This window comes from Candoia aspera, chromosome 1, assembly GCF_035149785.1.
Source record: "Candoia aspera isolate rCanAsp1 chromosome 1, rCanAsp1.hap2, whole genome shotgun sequence".
Classification (NCBI taxonomy): Eukaryota; Metazoa; Chordata; class Lepidosauria; order Squamata; family Boidae; genus Candoia; species Candoia aspera.
Genome location: NC_086153.1, coordinates 341,942,750 through 341,964,362, shown reverse-complemented (window position 1 = coordinate 341,964,362; position 21,613 = coordinate 341,942,750). Strand labels below are relative to the sequence as shown.

At 54.6% G+C, this 21,613-nt stretch overlaps 1 protein-coding gene across 1 annotated transcript; it reads left to right on the top strand.

The window, feature by feature from the left end:
• Window positions 1–7,174: 7,174 nt before the first annotated feature.
• Window positions 7,175–21,413, top strand: ANGPTL4 (angiopoietin like 4). Its single transcript, XM_063289481.1, is given in 8 exon segments — window positions 7,175–7,626; window positions 8,501–8,666; window positions 8,668–8,688; window positions 11,176–11,311; window positions 17,820–17,927; window positions 18,743–18,841; window positions 19,023–19,298; window positions 20,379–21,413. Coding segments are annotated over 8 exon segments (1,407 nt in total). The 5' UTR covers window positions 7,175–7,207; the 3' UTR covers window positions 20,561–21,413.
• Window positions 21,414–21,613: the final 200 nt, after the last annotated feature.

Sequence of the window (21,613 nt, the reverse complement as noted above, 5' to 3'; positions counted from 1 at the left end):
AGGACACAGACTCTACGTGCTGTGTAGAGCCCAGATCACGGAAGCAATTGTTCCCCTCTACTTTGCCCTGGGCACCCCCGATTTATAAGGTAGAGCAAGTTTGGAGAAGGGCTATCAGGATGGAGGGAATCAGGGAACTGAGCCCTGCAAAGAACGGGACAAAATCTGGGTATGTTTAGCCTACAGATGAGGGGACAGAGGGGGGTGGATAGCAGCCTGCAGAGGCCCGAAGAAGAGGGCAGGACCAGGATCCCAGGGTTGAACATGCAAGGAAGGAGGTCCAGGCTGGACATCAGGAGGAATCTCCTAACTATACTAGCTGCCAGCCAGGGGAACCAGCTGCCACGTGAGCCTTCCTTCGCTAGAGATCTTCAAACAGAGGCTGGATAGTCATCTCTCAGGGATGCTCTAATGCAGTGTTTCTCAACCTGGGCCACTTGAAGATGGGTGGACTTCAACTCCCAGAATTCCCCAGCCAGCAAGGGCTTTGTTTACAAAACACATAACTCAAGTTACTGAGTTCATCTGATCTGCACAGTGCCTAAACCAGTGTTTCTCAACCTTGGCAGCTTTAAGTCGTGTGGACTTCAACTCCCAGAATTCCCCATTCCCAGAATTCCCCATTCCCACAACCTGGATTTGCACAACCCGTCAAACCCCAGGGACTGAGTCTGCTCCAGGGGCACTTGCCAGGGGAGGAGGTCACATGACCCATCCTGAGTTTCCTGGCATTATTTGCCAAGGTCAAATCATGCTATGACCAGTCAGCTGAATAGTGTTCTGGCCAAGCAACTCAAAATGTGGGCTTCATGCCGGAGGCAAAGTTTTCAATGGAGTCGAGCCAGTCCTGGAAAGCAAAGAAGAAACAGAAACCTCACTCAACCGCCAAGAATCATGGAGTGGAAGGGATGGAAAGGAGTCTCGGAGATCATCTAGTCCAACCCCCTGCCCAGGGCAGGAATTCCCCCAACAGATGGTCACACAACCTCTGCTTAAACCCCTCCAGTGAAGGAGAATCCCCCCCCACCACCTCTGGAGGCAACTTGTTCCATTAGGAAGTTCTTCCTGATCTCCAAGCAAACTCAAATCCAGGGACTGACACTTCCCTGGCAATCACTACCGATCCCCCACTCTCCCCACAAAAAAGGGGGGGAAAACCCACTCCTTGTTTCCCCCTGTAAAACGTCCCCTACTCTGAATCTTCTTCCCCTGGATGCAATTGCACGGGGGGGTCCGGTGTGAAGCCCAGGCCCAATTTAGTGGGGGGGGGCGGTCACCTGGTTCTCCTAACTCCCCAAAGCAGGGCTCCCTGGACCACTAGCTGCCCCAGAACGCACCACATGCAGCCTCTGGAGCAATCTGCCAGGAACACTGGGGGAAAGCAAATTTTCAGGGGTGCAATTTTTGCTCAGCTGGGGAGGCAGTTCTAAGGTTCGGGAAGTTGCGGGTGTTTGGAAGTGCGGGAATCGGAGCGGGGATGTCAGCGCGGAAAGACGCTCCGTTCCCCCTTTAGGCACCCCCCACCCGCCCCCCAGTCGGTACAAAGTCCGCTTCTTTGACCGCCCCCCGTGGGAGCACCCCCAGGACCGCCGCGGGGCTCGGCTGCGCCGCACAGCTTCTTCCCTTCCGTTCCTCCCCCGGCGCCGCGCCTCTCCCCTTTCCCCGACCGGGACGCACCAGCTCCTGCAACTGGATGGACACCTGGAAGCCCCCCGCCGCTTCCCCCGCGCCCTGCTTCCAGCTGCGCGCGGAGAGGAAGGCGGGGCGGCGGAGCGCGGAGAATTAGCGGGGAGCCGCGCGCCCCGAGGTCGGTGGTCTCTCCGTTTCAGGCTGCCTTCGCCCCGCCAGGCTCCCTACGGGCCCTAACCCTTTCCTGCGACTGGGGGCGGGCGGGGGGCGCGCGTGTCTGACCTCAGCTGCTCCCTGAGCTACAGTAGTTCCCGGCTCGAGGTATTGTATGTCACCGCGCTGAACCAGCGTGGTTCCGGGGGAAGGCGCCGGGGTAGGACCAGGAGACGGGTTCAAATCCCCGCTCAGCCACTGAATCGCTCTGTGTGTGCGTATCCCGGGAAGCAAACCTGCGGTGGCATGGCTGGTGGTTTTCGCCTGACCTCCACCGGTATAAGGGTTTGGCCACAGTTTATGATTTCGCACATGGTGAAAACCTGTGGCTTATTTAGTACGCCGTAGTGAGGCAAAGGATGTTGTGTGAACACAGCCTGCAGCAGAGCTTGTGGTGTGCCCCCAGCTGTTGTGACCCTGGGGGTTGCCTTCTGGTTGTTGGCAGTATCTGGCGTTCTGCAACTGTACATGGAGGCTCCATTCAGCTGACCGGATGAAGCTGAAAGAAATGAAGCTCCTGCTCCCTGCAAGACCCCAACTTTCAAGTGTCCCTGATTTCCCCTTGGGAAGCTGCTCGGGCTTGGCAGGATGGGACTGTAGTGTATACAGGTAGTCCTCACTTAATGACCCTAGTTGGGACAGGAATTTCTGTTGCTGATTGAAGCAGCCGTTAGGCAAAACATCACGTGACCACCCGCATAGCGAGGGTAGTCCCAGTTGTGCTCATTAGGCCAGGACCTGACGCTTCTCCTGCCTGCCGCATTTGCCTCCGCTTCCACTCCTTCCCCCACCTACCTCCCCCCACTTTGTCCACCCTGCCTCCGCGATGCCTCGGAAGGTCAGCTGGGGCCGCTGGGGGGCAACGGGGGTAGGCAGTGGGGGAGTGCAGGGCAGCCAAAAGGGCAGCGATGGGGGGGAGATAGGCGGGGGGTGGGGGAGTAGAAGTGCACCCTGCAGTTGTAAATGCAGGTGGGCTGCCAAGTGCCCAAATTTTCATCAAGTGACTGTGGGGGCGCTACAATGGCTGTAACTTCGAGGACTGGTTGTAGCTACCATTCATTCAGTGCTGTTGTAACTTTGAACAGTCACTGAATGAATGGTTGTTAAGCAAGGACTACTCGTAGAAGCTTTGAGCTGCTCAAATGCTCCACTCCAGGCGTGGAGGAAACATAAGCCAGCTTCCCGCTGATGGTCCTTTGAGTTCCACATCCAATGTCCCAGAGGGGCAGGGGGAGGCAGCGTAGTTGAAAAGGACAGATGTGGCCTGTGCCTGCTTGCTGCGGGGGGCGGGGGCATCTATTACAAGGCTCAACAATATCCCAGGATGCTTGCCTTATGCTGGTATGTGTGTATAGGACACTGCCTGCCAAAGAGGGCTCACATCTGGACCTAGAACCTCAGCCCAGATTGTGGGGGTTCTCCAAAACCATCTTCACCCCAGATGTAGGCCACCTTCTTCTGAAGGCCTTTGTGCAGAGGCTGGCAAACGGGGTTGCCCCATGGGGCGGGGACTGACCAGAGGACTGCCGGAGACTCTTCAGCTGTCTGAGTTGATAGCTCTGGTGATGTTCACACAAGACCCTTAACTAGATCAGTTCAGGACATAGCAGTGCATTTGTACCATGCGTGAGGCTTACTTAGTTTTAACCCAGGTTAATTTTTTGTGGCTTAGCAGATAGGGCTAACTCAGCCACCCTGGTTTGGAAGCCATGGTTTATGGGTCTCTTTTCTGTGAATTCAGCCAATTGAGGTTTATTCCATAAACCACGGCTTAGTGTTGTGTTAACACAGCTGCAGGTTTTGAGTATCCCTTGTAGTGCAAGCCCATTGTGGTTCATTCAGTAAAATCTGTTGAAGCAGAGCATGTTCTGAATCCAGCCCTTGAGGTACCCCTCTTCCCCAAATCCCCACCTTTCCGTTCAGTTGGCCCACAGACTGGGGTTGCAAGCCTCTGGATGCCCATTAGAGGGCTGCAAAGTCTCTTTGCTGCCCTCTAGTGGTGGACTGGAGTATTGCAGCCCAGACTTGCCAGCCCTATATAGATCACAAGGAACACTGCCCCCAAGCTGTGGTAACTGGATGACGTGAGCCCAGCCTGCCACGTGTGGCAACCGCAGTCTGTTCAGGCTTGTTCTGTCCTGAACTTTTGCATAGTGACCTTCAGGGTCAAACGTGGGAAGGAATGGCAGGACCAAGGACGGAACAAGAGAAATAATCTGAAGAGCTCACTCTGTTCTTCTCCACCCCCAGAAAGCATCTATCTTAGAGTGCTGATGTCCAAAGTTGGAAAAAGCGTGCAGGCTTCAAAAGGCCTCTTAACGGTTGGTGTGTTTACTAAAATTCCACAGCTAAAATTGGAGCTTCTGGATTTTTTGAGGTGTCCTTTCATTCTGCAAAAGACGCCATCCAGTCTTGATCCGGGAATCCTCCAAGCTTTATGGAGCAGAGCTCAGAGCAGAAGGACCTCGGTGAAACTAGCATGACCTACTTTGCGGGGCTGGTGGGAAGGCTTGTGAAGGAAGCGCTGGATGGGGCCTGGGGATTTGTGAAAGCGGCTTCTGGTCTTCCTGAGAGGTGTTAGCACCATGCCCTAAGCCAAAAATCCTGGTATATAAGCCACCATTCTGACAGTAAGCCGGATGCTGAGCCACACTGATTCAATTGTAGGTAGAATGATTGCCGTCTGGGGGCAAGCCTTGGTGACAAATTCTGGTTTCTGGAAACACCAAATAGTATTCCTTTGGATTTAGCCAGGACAGGAAGACTCAAATTGGGGTAAACCAGGTGATGGGCAGTGTGCATGCGTGGGTGGCCCCATGAACCAAGCTTCCTGGTTTGGCATACCATGGGAATATAGCCAGGGACACAGGCTATAGGCCTATTTATATAGACTGACAACAGCCTGGGTCACACAACCTCTTAGCTCAGATGTTCAGTGCATTAGCACTGCAGTTCATGCTTTAGCTGACTGAGATCATCCCTGAATCGATGGTAGACCCTGAACCTGGGTGTGCAAAACACAATTCCCACAACTTATTAGGCCCAGACGAAGAAACCACACCCTGGCCTTGTTTGTCTGATTCACATGACATGCAAAGACAGTGGCTGGGTTTCCACAACACTCATAGATCCCCCACCCCAGTTGAACTTCATTGAACCAATGGCTGAGGACTCACCACAGCCCAGGACCACGAGACATAACTCTACCCCTGTGCCACCACTAATCAAGCATATGATGGCTTAACACCCAGCCCTATTTATATCACATGCTGTTGACACTGGCTGGATTCTCACCCTGGCCTGAACCATGTGAGGTAAATCATTTATTTATCAATCAATCAATCAATCAATCAATCAAATTTTATCATCGCCCATCTCCCCCCCACAAGGAGGGACTCTGTGTGGTGATAAAGTTCATGGTTACCACAGTTAAAGACCTAGCAGATGAATTTGTACAACATGCTAAGCTCAAGTATTGTCAACCAGAGTTGGTGGGGTTGGTTCCTTCAAGTCAGCACGGATTCCTGGTGACTGCCTGGACAGGTCCCTACAGTTTTCTTAGGGTTTCTTATTTGCAGCTTAACATCTGCCCACCTGGCCTCTTTAGTTTATGGTGCCAGGATGGTGACCCAGAAAATGGGTTTCTTCACTAATGAAGGTAGGCTTGTTGGGCAAATGTGGCTCTTGTAAAAGTCCCCTTTCTTTCAAGGCTTGATCTGGGCTGTGGTTCAATCACTACACAGGAACAAATACTGTTGGCTGGTGTGGCTGGAGACCCCGGGATGTGCATGCTATTAAGGGCATTAGCTCCCCTAAACACTCCAGCAAACACTGAACTCCACCAAGGGGACGCACGCAGGTCAACCCAAGGAAGACATCCCAGAGCTGCCAATCAGGTCAAGCTTCCTCAGGCCAGCAGCCCCCACCTCCCTGGTTTCTGGCTTGGGCTGTACATGGCAGGGCCTGCCCGACATTCAGTCCCTTGGAAGGGTCATTACCAGGCTGGGTATGAAAGAAGGAAGAGGGTGGAGAGAGGAGGAAGATGAAGATGGTCATGGTTGAGATGCTCCAGCAGAAGTGTTAGAGCAGGGTTCCTCAACCTTGGCTACTTTGAGACTTGTGACCAGCTCTGGCTGGGGGAATTCTCGGAGCGGAAGTCCACCCATCTTAAAGTTGCAAGGCTGATTGAGACACTCTGTGTTGGAGGACGAGACGTATTAGTGCATGGCAGCCCCAAAATCAGGAGGAGTCTGGAGCTCCTTTTCCAGCTTTTCAACTTGGATTCAAAGGCAGAAACGCTGCTCACGGAAGTTTTGCCCTTGAATGAAACTCTGGTGGTCGGAAAAGGTGCTCCAGGGTGAGAATATTAAGGGATGAAAGGCCACCTATGAAGCAGTGGTTGGAGATTCCGGAAGACAGCCTTGTTTGCAAGGCGGGAAAGGGTTGGGGGAGGATAGTGGGTGATCTGGTTTAACAAAGATTTAGCTGTTTCCTCTTACCTCAAACAGGAAATCTGCCTTCCCTTCCTAACCAGGATCCCCTGCAGGGCTATCAGATCTCAGGTGCAAAGCCCCCAGCCGGCGGCCAGAGAGTGCCAAAGAGGATTTCTCCCCCCTTCGCCATCCTCTAGCGCCCCTCCGGGGTGTCTGGAGCCCAGATCGGGGAGCCGGTGGGATGGGCGCGGACGTCTGTATTTACAGTCCCTGAAGCCCGCCCCACAAACACGAGAGTCCGGGCGGGGATGCCACCAAGCCTGTCGCGTAAGAAGTGGTGTCCCTCTTGGAGGCTTCGATGGACAGAACACAGTTCGGGCAAGGTCAAGACAGCGGGCGGGGGGGACCCCCCGCAATTGGTGAGGCTCGCGCTGTACGCTCGCACGACGCCCTCCTTAAAGGGGCGCGGGGGGGTCACGCCTCTTGGCCTCTTAGGGCAGGAAGAGCTAAGGAGGAGGCCACGTCCAGACCCCTGGAGGGCCGCGCCCGCCGGAGGGCTCCGGAGAAGAGGGAAGCACGCGCGCACTTTGGCGACCTTGGCTCGATCCCGAAAAAGCAGGAACGTCGTCGATGTGGGCAGAGGCGAAGAGTCACTCCGACCGCGGGCTGCAGCAACACTTCCGGGCGCTGCCTCTTCGCTCCCCCTCCCTCCGGAGGAGTCTTCATTTATGCGAAAGAAAAGAAGAAGCGGGGCTGGGGGGCCGGAGAGGAGGCGCCGAGCGGAGCCAGAGGCTGCTCAAGCCATGTGCGCGCCGGTGGGGCGGCGTCTATAAAAAGGGGGCGCGTCCGGCTCGTTCTCTCTAAGCCGTGCGCTCCTGGAGAGGTGGCTGAGCGCTGCGCCTGTTCATTGTCTTCTCGGGCGAAGGGCGACGATGCGTTCCCGGGCGCCGGCTTGGGGGCTGGCGTGGCTGCTGGCGGCCCTGGCCGCCGCCGCCTCTGCCTCCAGGAAGGAGCGCGCCCCTAAGGTGGCCTCCTGGGAGGAGGTCAACATCCTGGCGCACGGGCTGCTGCAGCTGGGTCACGGCCTCCGGGAGGCACGTCGAGCGCACCGGCGGGCAGCTGCGGAGCTGGGCAGCAGGCTCAGCACGCACAAACGCCTCGCTCGCCGGGCTGGAGCGCTCGGGCCGCCGAGCAGCGGGAGCAGCTGGCCCGCACCCAGCGCCTCCCTCGACAGCCGCTTCGCCGAGTTGGACGGCCGGCTGCAAACGCTGGCGGGCGCGCTGGCGGCGCGCGAGGAAGCCTGGCGCGACGCGCTTGGGGAGGGTCGACGGCCAAGCGCTGCGCCCCGCGGGCGCTGAGAACAGCAGCGGCAGCCCCCGCGGGAGCAGCCAAGCGGCGGAGCTGGGCGCGCTGCAGGTGCGTCCCGGAGGCTGTTGCTCGGGAGCGGCGGCGGGGCTGGGACGGCGCTTTCTGCGCGCCGGGGGCTGCTGGGCGGCTGAGCGCGCTACCTAACGCGCTCTGCACCGGGGCAGAGGTACCCTTTGTTTACGGGGAGTTGCTCCAGCTTCCCCTGCTTAAGCGGAGCCGACCCCGCCTTGTGAAATCGGGACCGGAGCCCTCCGTGGCCCGAACGATTTGCAGGCAGGGGAGGCGAGGAGACTGCCTTGTTATCCCCGGGGCTTGTTTCCCGTCGCCGGGTGGGCTCGAGCATCTTCGCGGGAATATAGTTCTGCCAGCAATCAGGTCCCTGGGCTGTGCCAGCCGCCCGCCTTACTTCCCCTTTGTCACGTACTGAAAACACAGCCGTACTGGCTCAGATTCCACAGTGGATTAAAAAAAAACAACACCCAACTGCTCTGGAAAGTTGTATGCCGGGCAAAATTGTGCGTAAAACTGCTTTGAATCAGTAAGTGATTCACACCGAGACGTGCAAAGAGAAGAACCGGGTGTCTGGGCTCGCTTGCTGAAAACAAGGTGTTTACTTTGTCATTTTCCGTCGCGAGGCGCCCTCCTCCCCTTCCTTTACCAAGCCCTTTCCAAACAATCGGAGTTCTGCAAACAATCGAAAAGTGAAACCGCAAGCTCCGCCTGAGTGGGTTCTTTCCAACAGCCCCGGTGAGCTGCCCTTTTGGTGATTGACCGCACGACCTTTCCCAGAGTGGGCCGATTTGGTGGCGCACCGGCGTAGGTCGTTTTCGGTTGCTAGATGGGTTCCCTTTTTTCAGGGCCTCGCTTTCATCCCGCACCCCAGGACGTTGCGGTGAAATTAATCCAGCGGGTGCGTCCCTTTGTATGTTTCAGAACCTGGTGAGGCGCCAGAGCCTGAGAATCGAAGAGCTTTTGCAGAAGATCAAGCAGCAGCAGTTCCGGATGGACAAGCAGAATCTGCACAATTAAAAGTCTTCAGAGCAAGGTATTTGGGTGCTCCGCGCCGGCCGAGCCGCCCCCTGTTCTGGTAGCAGTCGAGGCGCTCCGGCAGAGGCAGGCGCCCGACTTGTTGGAACGGGTGAGCTGAGCCGAAGGGGGGGGGGGGTTGAATGGGGACGGGGGCTGGGAGGAGAGTCTCTCTTGGGCCGAGGGAAAGCCAGAATAATGCCTTGGCCTCTGCTCCCTGGAGTGGCAGTGGCCCGTGGGCTCCGGGCACTTTGGGGAGGGAGAAATGGTAAATGGGAACAGAAGGGAGGAGGCGGCACTGCCAAGATCAGCTTGAAAAAGTCAGCCTCTCTCACACAAAACCCACCAGAGGTGTTGGACAGAAACTCCCATCAGCCCAGGCAATGGGGCTGACAGCTGGGGATGATGGGAGATGCAGTCTAGGGCATCTCCGGGGTCCAGCATGGATGGGGAGGCTTTGCTAGGCTGACAGCATGGCAGCAAGCACTCTGCCCCCCCCCCTTATTTTTTTTCCAGACTCAAGTGGGGAAGGAGTGGCTGTTCACAGATCCTCCCCTAATTCTGTAGCAACATGATTGCATTTTGGCAGTGCTGCTTTTAGTGAAAAAAATAGCCTGAATGAGGGTGGACAGAGGTATATGATCCCTCTGGGAGGCCAAACACTTTCATTTCCCCCTGCCTGTTTTTCTTGCAACCCTTTTAAGTCCAAATACATTATAAAAATGACAGCCTGCCCCCCCCCCGGGGAGGAAAGGCCATAGAATCCTAGATTTGGAAAGGGACTGTAGAGGTCATCTAGTCTCATCCCTGCTCTGTGTGAAGACTTTTGCTCTGGGGAGGGGAAGTGCAGAAGCCTGAGAGAAGCCTGGCTGGGGGTGGGGGGCATTGAGAGGATGGGCGGGGGCTGGAGAATCTTGCTTTATATTTGGATATGCAGATTCCAGATGGCACCAGGTTGGCTGCCTTGATGATGACTTAAAGGATCCTTCGGTTGTCATTGTTTTATCTGGAGATTAGCTTATTGGGACAATTTTAGGCAGAGCCCTTCCTTAAAACAAAAGTGTGGGAATTAATTTCCTAATTTTAATAGGTGTGAAGAGTGGACACTGACCTTCGATTCTGTGGATATTCCCTCTTTCTTGGCTGTCCAGGCTGGCTGTGTTGGGTCATTTTTTCCTGTTGTAGTTTTGTGAAACTGTCTAGAAATGCAGCCTTTTCGGGGTGAGGGTGGGGAAACAGAGGATCTTTTCTTTCCATTTACGACTTCCAGCAACTTGCAACCACGGCCTCCCTCACTGGCCAGATTCTTTGCACTGAACTGCTCTGTGGAGAGAGATCTTGGTGCAAGGAAAGCCCATTAAGGCTAATTCTGGTGCACTGGCCAGCCTTGCAAAGCCTCCGAACCTGATGAGTAAGGTCCTTCTTCTGCCCCCCTGCTCCCCCGCCCCCATGTAAGTGCAGCCTTGTGATGGATGGGGGCCTGTTGTTCTCTGCAAGGCAGGGTTCCTCAACCTTGACAAGCTTTGCTGGCTGGGGAATTCTGGGAGTTGAAGTCCGCACAGCTTAGAGCTGCCAAGGTTGAGGAACCCTGCTGCAAGGCAAGCTCAAAGCTTGTGACGGAAAGGATCAGTGGTTTCCTTTGAGGCTCGATTTGACGATCACCCACCTAGATTGGCTGGGTGGGTTTCAGGCTCTTGAGGTCTGCTTGTTACTCTCTTTCTCTCCTCCATCCGCCCCCCGCTCCAGTGATTCACCAAATGGAGCCTGGTGCAGCAAGCCCTCCCCACTTGGTGCCCTCAAGAGTGTGAGAACTTCCAGAATTCCCCACCCAGCCAACGCTCTGGGAATGGGCATGGCCGTGTGTCTGGAGAGCGCTGTGTTGGGGAGTAAAAGATGCTCGTTTGAGTTTGAATCATTAGGGATCAGTGGGGGGGCTGAGTAGTGTCATTGTGGCTCACGCAAGATGCCCGCGGTCTGAATTGTTTCACGAGTCAGCACTGAATTGTTCTCGCATTTCTCCCACGCAGAATCTGCTGCTATTAGTTGCTCCCAGTTTTCTTTGCAGGTAGTCCTCACTTAACAACCGTTCATTTAGTGACAGTTCATATGATGGTGCTGAAGAAACCGACTTACAACAGATCCTCACGCTCACAACTGCCACAGCATCTCCACGTGATCACGTTTTTGGTCCTTGGCAACCAGTTGACATTGATGACCATCAAAAATTCTGGTCCCAGCTGTGGTTGTTAAGCGAGGACTACCTGTATTTCAGGGGTGTAATTCAGAGCTGGGGTGTAGGTGTGCTTTTGTGGGTGATCCACTTCCTATAGTCCTTGGAGGGGAGACAAAGGCAATATAATGATGTCTAAGCAATATTGTTTGAGCTCTACCAGGAGAGGCTCTACCGATTCTGTCTGACATCTTCCTTCTCTTTGAAACTGAGCTATCTGTCCCTTCCCCCTTGCCCTTCCTCCTCTTCCCACCCGCCCACCCCCCTCATTCACAGGTCAACATGATCGTCCCGTTGCACCGCAGCGAAAAGGAGGTGCAGAATCCCCGGTGGAGGGTGACGGTCCAGCGGAGTGCTGATCGAGCTGCCAATCAGAGCCAGATGGCCAAGCCTGGAGCGCTGCCAGGTTTGAGTGCGAGGCAGCCCCCTCCTCTGCTTTTTTACTGGGGTCTGGAAGAAAAACTTTCCCTCTGTGCAAGGGTGGAATCTTTCGGGAACAAGTCTGGACTTTCTAGAGGCACAAAGCCAGGAAGTTCAGCAACAACCTGTTGGTATTACAATGTTTTCCACATTGGCTGGGAAACAGCCTGGGAAATTCAGAAGTCGAGTTACCCTTGATTAATCATGCCGGTGCAGTTCCCTGCTGGCGTGTGCTGTGCCCTTAGGTTGAAATATCAGAAAGGGGCGGATCTGTTGGCCAAGAGGACAGTGACTCTTCTTTGCTGTAACAGCAGCATGGAATTTCCTCGGTCGAGGATGGCCAATGTGGAGGACCTGTTGCTCGGCCATTAGCTGGCTTTAGAAGCTGAATGTCGGGCTGGAAGCAGCGCTCGGATCCGGGAATGCGGATCCTTTGCAGAGAAGTCACCAGGGGGTGCACTGTGTGGGCAAAGGAATTCAAAACGGGCTTGGGAAGCCTAAAGATCCATCCCCGAGCTCAGGCCAGGTCTCCCCAGGAAGATGCCCTAGCAGAGTCATGAGGACTAGCGTTCTTTCAGTCATTGGGAAGTTCGTAGCAGTTTTGGTCAGACAGAAGGCAGTGGCTCACTGGGCCAGGTTCATGGCGTAGTGGAAAAAGGGGACTCGGTGTTGGCAAAAAAGTTTTCCTGTACCCTGTGCCATATTTGACGGAGGGGAAGGTGGTGACAGGCGTCTCCCCACGGTGCTTACGATCTCAACTAAAAAACCAATATGGGGCATTAGGGCTAGCCCAGTGTTTTTCAAACTTGGCAACTTTAAGATGTGTGGACTTCAACTCCCAGAATTCCCCAGCCACTGCAGGATTCCAGGGGCTTCTGGGAGTTAAAGTCCACACGTCTTAAAGCTGCCAAGTTTGAAAAACACTGGTGGAGGCAGGGTCAGACCGGAGACAGCGGCTTCCAGGGCCATGACACCAAAAGAAAATTGTGCAATGGGTCCTCGTGGGGAACTCAGGTGGATAGGTGAAAACTAGGGCAATTCACCGAGCAGGAAGTCAGGAGGGGCCTGGAAGCACTTTTTCCGACACGCACGGACATTTTATGAAAAGGCGGACGTGTCGAAAGTGTCTGCCTTTTAGTAAAATGTGCATTGGAAAAAGTGCTTCCAGACCCCTCCTGATTCTCTGCTGCAATGACACGGCTCTCCTCCAGGGTCTTCCGTGGGAAGAGAGAACCTTCTGTACATGCTCAGGAGCCTTCCTTCCCTCGCTTGCTTCATACCCTACACAAAATTATACCTCTACCGAAGACAGCTTCCCCTCCGCACGCCAAGGAATGGACCCTGGGCCTCTCTCTTTCGGGCTGGTTCAGCCTTCTGCAAGTGGGCGCTCTCCAGATGTGCGAGGACCCCTCCCGGATTTCCTAGTCCAAACATCTGGAGGGTGCTGGTTGGGGAAAGGCATGCGGCTCTTGGCCGCTGCGGGGTGGCCCTCCGCCAAGTGTGTCAGAGGTGGGGCCGGAAGGCATGCCGGGAGCTGTGGGGTTAATGGCTGGTGTGCCAGTGGGAAGGGGGGCTTGGGGGGGTGGGAAGCGGAGGAGCACACTTGCGCTGGCCCCTCTCCAAGTAGAGGAAAGGCCACAAGCACACCCCATTCCTGCCCTGGGATTCCAATTACGTGGGCCAGGGAGGGCAGAGGGAGGGCCAGGACCCACAAACTTTACCCAGGAAAGGGAGGGATCCTGAGCAGCAGCTGGCCTGCCTCTGCCCCCCTCCAACCATCAGGAAAATGCCCCCCCCGCCCCCCAACCAGCCTGAATTTTTGGCGTTGCATCCTGAAGAGAGATTCTAAGCTGCAGGGAAGCCTGTTTTTCCTGGCTAACATGTGTCCCCACTTGGGGACACCTCTCTGGGGCAGAGAGTTTGAAGAGGGGCAAACAAAGGCTTCCAATGCGTGCTCCTCACTGCCACCAGAAGTTTATCAGTCCCAGACCTAAAAAGGCTTAGAAACCAAGCACAGATCCATTTTTGGGAAGGGCCAATCGGTTAGCTGTGACTGTGGTAGAGCAGCCACGGCAGTCTACCTGGAAGTGGCAAGTGCTGCCAGTGGCAGTTGGCAGGGGACACCGTTGGACACAGGGAGGCTGGGGTGGTTCAGGCTTCGCTGCCAAATGTTCTTGGTCCAGCCCTAGCAGGGAGGGGAGGGGAGGAGACTGGGGCTTGCAAGTAAACTGGATGAAACGGCAAGCCTGTCTTGGGGTCCTGGCCTTCTCCCCAGCAGAGGTGCCCGTGGCCCCACTTTGTGTCTGTGCCAGATCCCCAGACGGTGAGCGCACTGTAAGAGAAAGCCGCAGCAACACAAGAGTCTTCCCAGAACGGGCTGCGGTCAGCCTGGAATGGCGCTCTGCTCCCCGTGAGGCTGTGACATCCCCTTGGCTCCAGGCCGACCCAAAGGCCCGGGATGCTGGGGGTGGGGGGTGGCTGAGCACATTGCCCTTCTCACACACCCAGGCAGGCCGCGGAGGGCTGCACACCAAGCACGGTCGTGAAGTGCTCTGGGAAACGGCATTAAGCTCTTTTTTCAATTATTTTTTGGCCGAGCTCCATTGCTTCTTTTCCAGACGCAAAGGAGCACATCTGTTAGGTCATGTCGAGGGTGGCTGCCTTCCCTGGCTCTTAAAGTCTGCTGTGGATTATGGGAGTCGAGTTCAAAGACCTTGAAGGGAGTGCTGGAGTAGGGGATGCTGACTGGAAGCAAAACGCATCGTGCCACACGATGATCCCTAACGCTGTTAAAAGTGGCCTTTTTATAGTGGGTACTAACATCAGTATAAATCCCAGGGTTAGATTTTGTAGGCTGTTTTTGGCCTCTTCTTTTTCTCCTGAAAAAGATCTTATCTCTGAAAAGAACTAGCTGGATGATCTCAGGATCCTTATTCAAAGCCCGGAAGTGGGCAAAAGGGGTATTTTGAGCCGTTCAAGACTCCTGACGGCCTTGCGCATCCTCGTCGCCCAGTTATTCCCCGTGGCTGAAACCGACACTCGGTTGGCCATTTCAGAACAAAGGCCTGAGATGAGTTGGCCCTGTGCCCCTTGGTACGTGGGAGAAAGTGAGGCAGAGGAAGGGCTGAGTCCCTGACCCAGTTTTTAGTTCCAGCAAGTGGGGGTGGGCAGAGCGGTCCTCTGCCTTTGCTTTCTAGCGCTGGGTGTGCAGAGATGGTAGACTGCTTCTAGACAGAGAGACTCCTTTGAACTGTTCTGGCTAACAGCATTTGATTGGCAGGAGGAAAGGGTTTAATCCTCTTTTTACCTGAGGGAGACTATCAGGACCCATACCCCTTCTCTGACTCGGGAGCAAACTCTGCTGGCAGGAGATCCGATGTCCCATCACCTGTCCCTCTCCTGCCCCCAGGCCTGCAACTAGGGTCTGTGTCACCCAGGGCAAACATGGATTCCGTGCCCATTTTGGTGCCTCCCCAGCGCTCATTTTGGCGCCCCCCCAGCGTGTCACCCAGGGTGCATGCCCTGCTTGCCCCCCCCCCCAGTTGCAACCCTGCCTGCCTCCATCCCAGTCCCTCAGTGCTGCCCTTGGATGGCCTTGAACAAGGGGGAAAAGGCCCTTTGGCAGCAGGGCAGGTTATGCCTGTCTCGCCCAGGGCTGGCACTGCCAAGGGGACTGGGCCATGTTGTCAGCAAGCGGGGGAGGTGCTCAGTGTGGGAGGCAATGCTGCCTCGTCCTTCCTGTGCCTTGCTTCCATTATCCGCCTGGGACTGTGTGTGTTTCAGCTGAAAGCCAGGGGATGGAGAAGGGCACGGGGTAAATATGGGCTGGCTTGCGGTGCTAGTCCTCAAGAAGCATGTGCAAGGTTGGCAGGCTCAAACTTTCCCAGGCCTGCCCTTCATCCAACCAGACAAGTTCTCCTCCTGAATGCCGGGGTGGTGGTGGGGGCAGGGGGGGCGGGGGCTGTTTGTGGCCTCCTGCTCTGCCTTGCGCAGCACAAGTCACGTCCCTTGCCGGCAGAGTGATGCAAGCTCCCCCGCCCTTCGGAGGGGAAGAAGGAATTGGAGTAAAGTTCATGTTTACACTCGAGGGTCCCCCCTCCAGCAGCCCGCCCTGCTCTTTGGCATCCTGCCCCGGGCAGCTGTTTTGAGAATCTCAGCTAAATTTATCCAAGGCCAGAAGGAAGGAGGCCTCTCCCCATGCCTGCAACTCCAAGGATGCTGCCCCTCCTGTGAGGAGCCAGAACAGGGTCTCCCTTTGTCTGGGGCGGCCCCCCCTCCATCTGCCCAGAGCTCCGGGCAAAGTCCCCTTCTGCCCTGCCACGTCCCTGCCGCTGGTCGGCCTCCTCTCCTGCGCTGAGCTTGCAAGTGGACGTTCTACGGGCGGCTGCTGGGAGTTCCCAGTTCCCTGAGAATTGAACTAAGCTGCAGCCACTCGGGGTGCCTCAACGGGGGGTCTCCAGGCGGCCCGTGAGAAACCTCGACCAGGCCCCATCTGTCGGGCTTTGCAAATGCCGGCCATCTGCGGGCCTTGAACGCACACGGTACAAATGAACCGGCCCTCTCTGAGCACGTGCAGAGGGCTTGGGCGCAGACCGAGGTTGCGGTTTCTGGGCTGGGGAGGATTCTTTCAGGCAGCTGCTGTCGGCTTCCAGAGTGATCCGCCAAAGGCTTCTGGGCACAGGCAATGACCCCAGCAAAGGTGGCCATCTCTGAGGTTGAAGTTCAGTTTTTTATAACAGGTCAGAATTTTGGCTTGGTGTGGCAACTTCAGCACCACAGTTTCCAGAAAAAAGTAGGCCAGCCTTTTCCCGTGCACATGCCTGGATAGCATCAGGGCGAGGGGGGCAAAGCTAAGGGCAGGGCGTCTCTCGTTCTCTTTTCCTACGGCCCTCCTTGATTTTGCTGTTTCGTCAGAGCCGAGCCGAGAATGGGCTGCTCGGGGTCCCCTCCAGTTCCTAGAGCGGGCAGCCATATTTCTCACTGGGAAGCCCAGAGGTATGGCGTCCTTGCACGCAGCTGGATGTTCACTTTCAGCTGTTGTGGTTCACAGCCATGATAAGAGGAGTCGAGTCTTTGGAACGCACACAGGACGTTCCTCCTTTTTCTTGCAAGGAAGCGGTTGCGACAGGCCACGCTACGTCAGGGTTTCTCGTCATGGAAAGGGATTTCAAGCAGGCCTGCTCTGGTCTTGGTCTTGAGAGAGAGAGAGAAAGAGAAAGAGAAAGAGAGAGAGATGCTTCTCCTTCATTGCCTGCCCTGCATTTCCCTGATTTTATGGTTGGCTGTTAATGCCGGACCAAATGCTGCAGCCGCCTTTGGGCATGGTCCCTCTCCTCCCTCTCTGCTGTGTCTAAATGCAAACCCTGTTAGACTGGAAATCAGATTGTTTTGTCAGCACATGCATTAACCCTCTAGGAAATGGTTCTGCTGATGCAAAAGTGGGCAGCTTAGTCCCTCTGAATTGGAGGCCCTTGAAGGAAAGTGGGGAGATGCTGCCTATCTTCTTATCTAGATGTGTTTGGCACCACAGTGCCAGGTATGTTCAGGCAGCATGGCTAATTCAGCGGGGACTGCGCTAAGTAGCCGGCAGCCCCAACTAATTATGCACAATAATGGTGCTAAGCTTTAAGCTTCAGCAAGAGGGTTGATCCAGGAAATCAATCTAAGCAAGTGCAGAAGGGTTGTGCAGCCAAAAGGTGCTGTCCTGTCAGGAGTGTTTACACACATGTACAAATCGGGCAGGCTTGAGTTGGGGCACCATGCCAACCATCTTGCATTTCGAGCCTCCCCACCTCCAGGATGCCACTGAATCCTGTCCTTGTTTACTCAGATTCCTCTCCGCTCCACAAGACTTAATTCCAGACAAGCAGGTACCTGGGTTTTATTTTTTTTTATTGTGCCTCCTGTACACGTGTTTGTAAAACTATATAAGTGGTCAGAATTAAAGTGTGGGCTTAGGGTTACTAACAGATTGCTATTCCAAATAACCAGCTCTCTCTTTTTTTTCAAAACAAGCAAATTATTATGCAGTCGAAAGTCTTCATTAAAAAAAACAACAGTAGTGTACAGTACGTGGTCTTCCATTTCTACATATGTTTGTGACTATTGTCACCTTGAAAATGCTTTAGTTTGGATTATTGCGTTGAGTGGAATTCCAGATTCTGCTTTTTAAGACGCTGGGCTTTTGTGTTCTAGTATCTGTGGTTGCAAAGCTGCAAGCAAACCAGGCCAACATGCTTTGTAATTAGCCTGAAGATGAAGACATATGAGCAAAGTGACCCACCCCAGGATTATTTAAATGTAAAAGACCCTGTCAAACTGCACACCTCTGGAAGCGTCAGAGCACGGCTTGCCCAAATCCTTCTTCCGTGGAACTGAGAGCTTGTGAGCTGCAGCTGGACAGGGCTTGGGAAAGGCTGAATGTCTTCAGCCAACGGACCGGCCTCCTTAACACACGTGTTAACCCATCCTGACAGCCTTGCTTCTCTTTTGGCTTGCAGAGCTTCCAGCCGGCTGTCACGATCTCTTCCTGGAGGGGCAGCAGAACAGCGGGGTCTTCGAGATCCAGCCCCCCGGAGCCCAGGCGTTCAAAGTCTTCTGTGACATGGGTAACGTTTGCTGGGGTGGGGCTGTTGGTGGGATGGAGTCAAATTTCCAGACAGCTGGGAGATGGCTGATCAGAAGGAGCATGCGTGTGTGTTGTTTCCACTGTAAAAAAATGAGGAGCCTGGTTGCACCTTTTCCGGCTCACAAAAGCTTCTACCTTTGAATAATATTTGTGAGTCGGAAAAGGTGCAACCAGACTCCTTATTTTTCACCACCGTAGACAAACACAGCTACCACAGTAAAGAAATTTAAAAGAAGCTGTTAATGCTGTGCCGGATACAGGTAATCCTCACTTAACGACCACAATTGGGACTGGAATGTTGGTTGCTAAGCGAAGCAGTCATTAAGCGAATCTGACCTGATTTTACAACCTTTTTGCAGTGGTCATTAAGTGAATCAGTGCATTGTTAAGCGAGCCACATGGTTGTTAAGTGAATCATGTGGTTCCCCATTAATTTTGCTTGTCAGGAACCAGCTGGGAAGGTCAAAAATGGCAATCATGTGATGCTGCAACAGTCATAAATGCGAACCGGTTGCCAAGCGCCCAAATTGTGATCACATGACCACTGGGATGCTGCAACAGTCATAAGTGTGAGCACCAGTTGTAAATCATTTTTTTCAGCACCATTGTAAGTCCAAACCATCACTAAACAAATGGTCATTAAGTGAGGACTACCTATTCAACATAGCTCCCTGTCAGCTTAGAGTGTTTTTAGAGAATCAGTCAATGTTTTGGGGGTGGGGAGAGAAAGTGCACCACAGCCAAGCCGGCGTCTCGGCCCTTTGGTGCCCTTATTCCTGCTCTGTTCGTTGGCAGAGAACGGAGGCTGGACCGTGATCCAGAGGCGCTTGGATGGTTCTGTAGATTTTGACCGGCTGTGGGAAGCCTATAAGGATGGCTTCGGAAATCTGACAGGTGGGTGAATGTGGCAGCTCCTGGCATCCCGGCCAGGACGCTGTCCTGGCACATGGAGGGGGCACCGGGTTGGGGAAGGCAGCTGGCTGCCGCCCTGAGATTTGGCAATTCTTGCTCTGGGGTTGCCTTTTAATTGCACAGCGTTCTCATGGCCTTCTTTCCCTTGCTCCATTCCCTTTAGGTGATTTCTGGCTGGGCCTGGAGAAGATGCACCAGATCGTGAAAAAGGGGCGGTTCCACCTCTTAGTCGAGCTGCAGGACTGGGAAGGGAATGCCCAGAGAGCCCAGTTTCTCTTCAGGCTGGGCGGAGAGGACACGGCGTACACACTCAGCCTCCTGGGACCCATCCTGGGGGAGCTGGAGAGCGCCATGGGGGACTTCCCCCAGCTGCCCTTTTCCACGAGGGATCAGGACCACGACCTGAAGGGAGACACCAACTGTGCCAAGCACCTCTCAGGTCAGTGGGGGGACACAGAGCACCCCGCCAATGCCCAGGCGCTGCCCGTGACAATAGAGGGTTGGGAAGGCCCAGGATGCTTACAGAGAGCACCACCGAAGCTCCGATGCATGGAGAGAGCAGGCAGAGCTTCGATCAGAGTTGCTGCTGCCACCTTGGCCTTTCTGACCACACCCTGCTTGCAGGCAAAGGGTGGGCACAGAGCAGAAGCCCGGTGGAGGGTGAAGCCTTCAGGGGAGACCCCACCAGGAAGACCCAGAGTGACTTTGGGCTGTTGCGGGGATAAAAGCAGATTGCCAATGGGGGGGGGCGTAATTTGAGCTTTGCCAAATATCCACAGTACTTGCATGCATATGGCTTCCATTTCTGGAAACCCTTCCAGGTAGGGCGGGGGAAAGGCCCGTTAGGTCTGAGGTCAATGAACACTGGCCTTCCCATTTGGCAGTGGCTAGGATGATGGGGGCTGTTACACAAAAAGTACAGCGTGCAGCAGGGGGAAGGGCTGCCTGGAAGGGCATTTGTTAAGATTACAGGAAGTCCTTGCTTAACGAGCTAAAAAGGTTAAATGGGCTAAATGGCTTAAGTCCTTGCTTAATGGGCTAAAAAGGTTATTTACAGCCTGTCCTCGAAATTATGACCGTCGCACCACCCCGCGGTCATGTGATCGCAATTTCAGCACTTGGCAACCTGCTCACATTTATGACGGGTTGCAGTGTCCTGAGGTCACGTGATTGCGATTTGCGACCTTCCCAGCCGGCTTCCGACAAGCCAAATCAATACCGAACCACTGATTCGCTTAACGACCCCGATAAAAATGATTGTAAAATCGGGTCCGGTCACATGAGGCCTTGCTTAGGAACCAAAATTCTGGTCCCAATTGTGCTCGTTAAGCGAGGACTACCTGTGCAGGTAAATAATTAACGCAAAGAACACTTCGGCTTCCGTTCCAGATTGGAATATAGTCTTCCCATCTTGCCCTTCTGCGGGCGCAGTTCCCAACTGGGTCCTCAGAAGGGCAGCCTGCAGGGTGGCTCATGCGTCTGGTTGACCCCCGTCTTCTGCACTGTCTGCTTCTTGCAGGAGGCTGGTGGTTTAGCTACTGTGGCCACGTCAACCTCAACGGGAAATACTTCCGCTCCATCCCACGGCAGCGGCATGAGAGGAAGCAAGGCATTTTCTGGAAGACTTGGCGAGGGCGGTACTACCCCCTGCAATCCGCTACCATGAAGATCCGGCCCGTGGAGCTGGGCCGGGCGTCCTAAGGGCCCCCAAGAGACTGGGCACGGCCCTTTCCATCCGCTCCTGCGAGGCGCAGCTGGTCTCCGGCTCCTGGAGCCTGGGCAGCGGTGCCCCGAGGCCTCTTCGCTGGCTTTCGGTCTGAGGAGGGAGCCTTTCTTTGTGGGGGGTGGGTAAGCCTGGCAAGAGGGGCCAGTGGAAGGGCGTAGGTGGCACAGGGGACGGCTGCTGTGTTGTGATGCCATCTGGGGAAGAATTTGGGGAGTGCCACTGCTCAGCCTCCTGGGATTGTCAGGAGTTCTTTCTGGGCACAGCGAGTCGGTACCCTCTGACTTTATGCCGCCTCCAAATGAGAAAGATCGTCCTCTTCCTCCCCCCCCCCCCATAATTGTGCTCAAGAGACGGAGCCCCTGAGAAAGCTATGGGGCTGGACTGGCTGGCGGGTGGGTGGGCAGCATGGGTACCCCTCACCGGAAGTGACTCTGGCACGGATCCTCTGGCAGCAGCCATGAGCCAAGCTGACCGCTTGGGATATAACGCTGCCCCCGCCTTCCTTCTCGGATTCTCCTTAGGTCACATTGACTTAATACGCTCCTATGTTTGGCTGTTTGTCGTGCACGGGAGTTTCCCGGGGTGGGGACAGGTTAAGTGTATTTCATCCCATCTTTTAAAATTATCCTGTGGTTTTTTAAAATGGACCATCGCTGAGTGTTATTGTTGTGTGACTTTAAAAAAAACAGTGCTTTGGAGACTTGCAATAAGAGACGGGAGATTTTTTTTTCCTCTTAGTTTTTTTAAAATCTTTTTATACTTAGTTCTGAGACTCTGTGGTCAGTGACTTGTCTTTTTGCCTTTTATGAATTAAAAAAGGAAACTGGACTTTTTTTCGGTTCTGATTATTCTCTAGGCCATAATTCGGGGCAATTCTAAATAGTCAGGGGAAGTTGAAGCTTTTTCTGGGCAGCCATAGGTCAAAGCAGCCACCTTGCAGGAGGTTGGAGACGCTGCACAGCATGGGCAGCATACTTGAGGTCTCTGAAATTCAGGATCCTGGCATCCAATGGCCGGAACGTCATCCT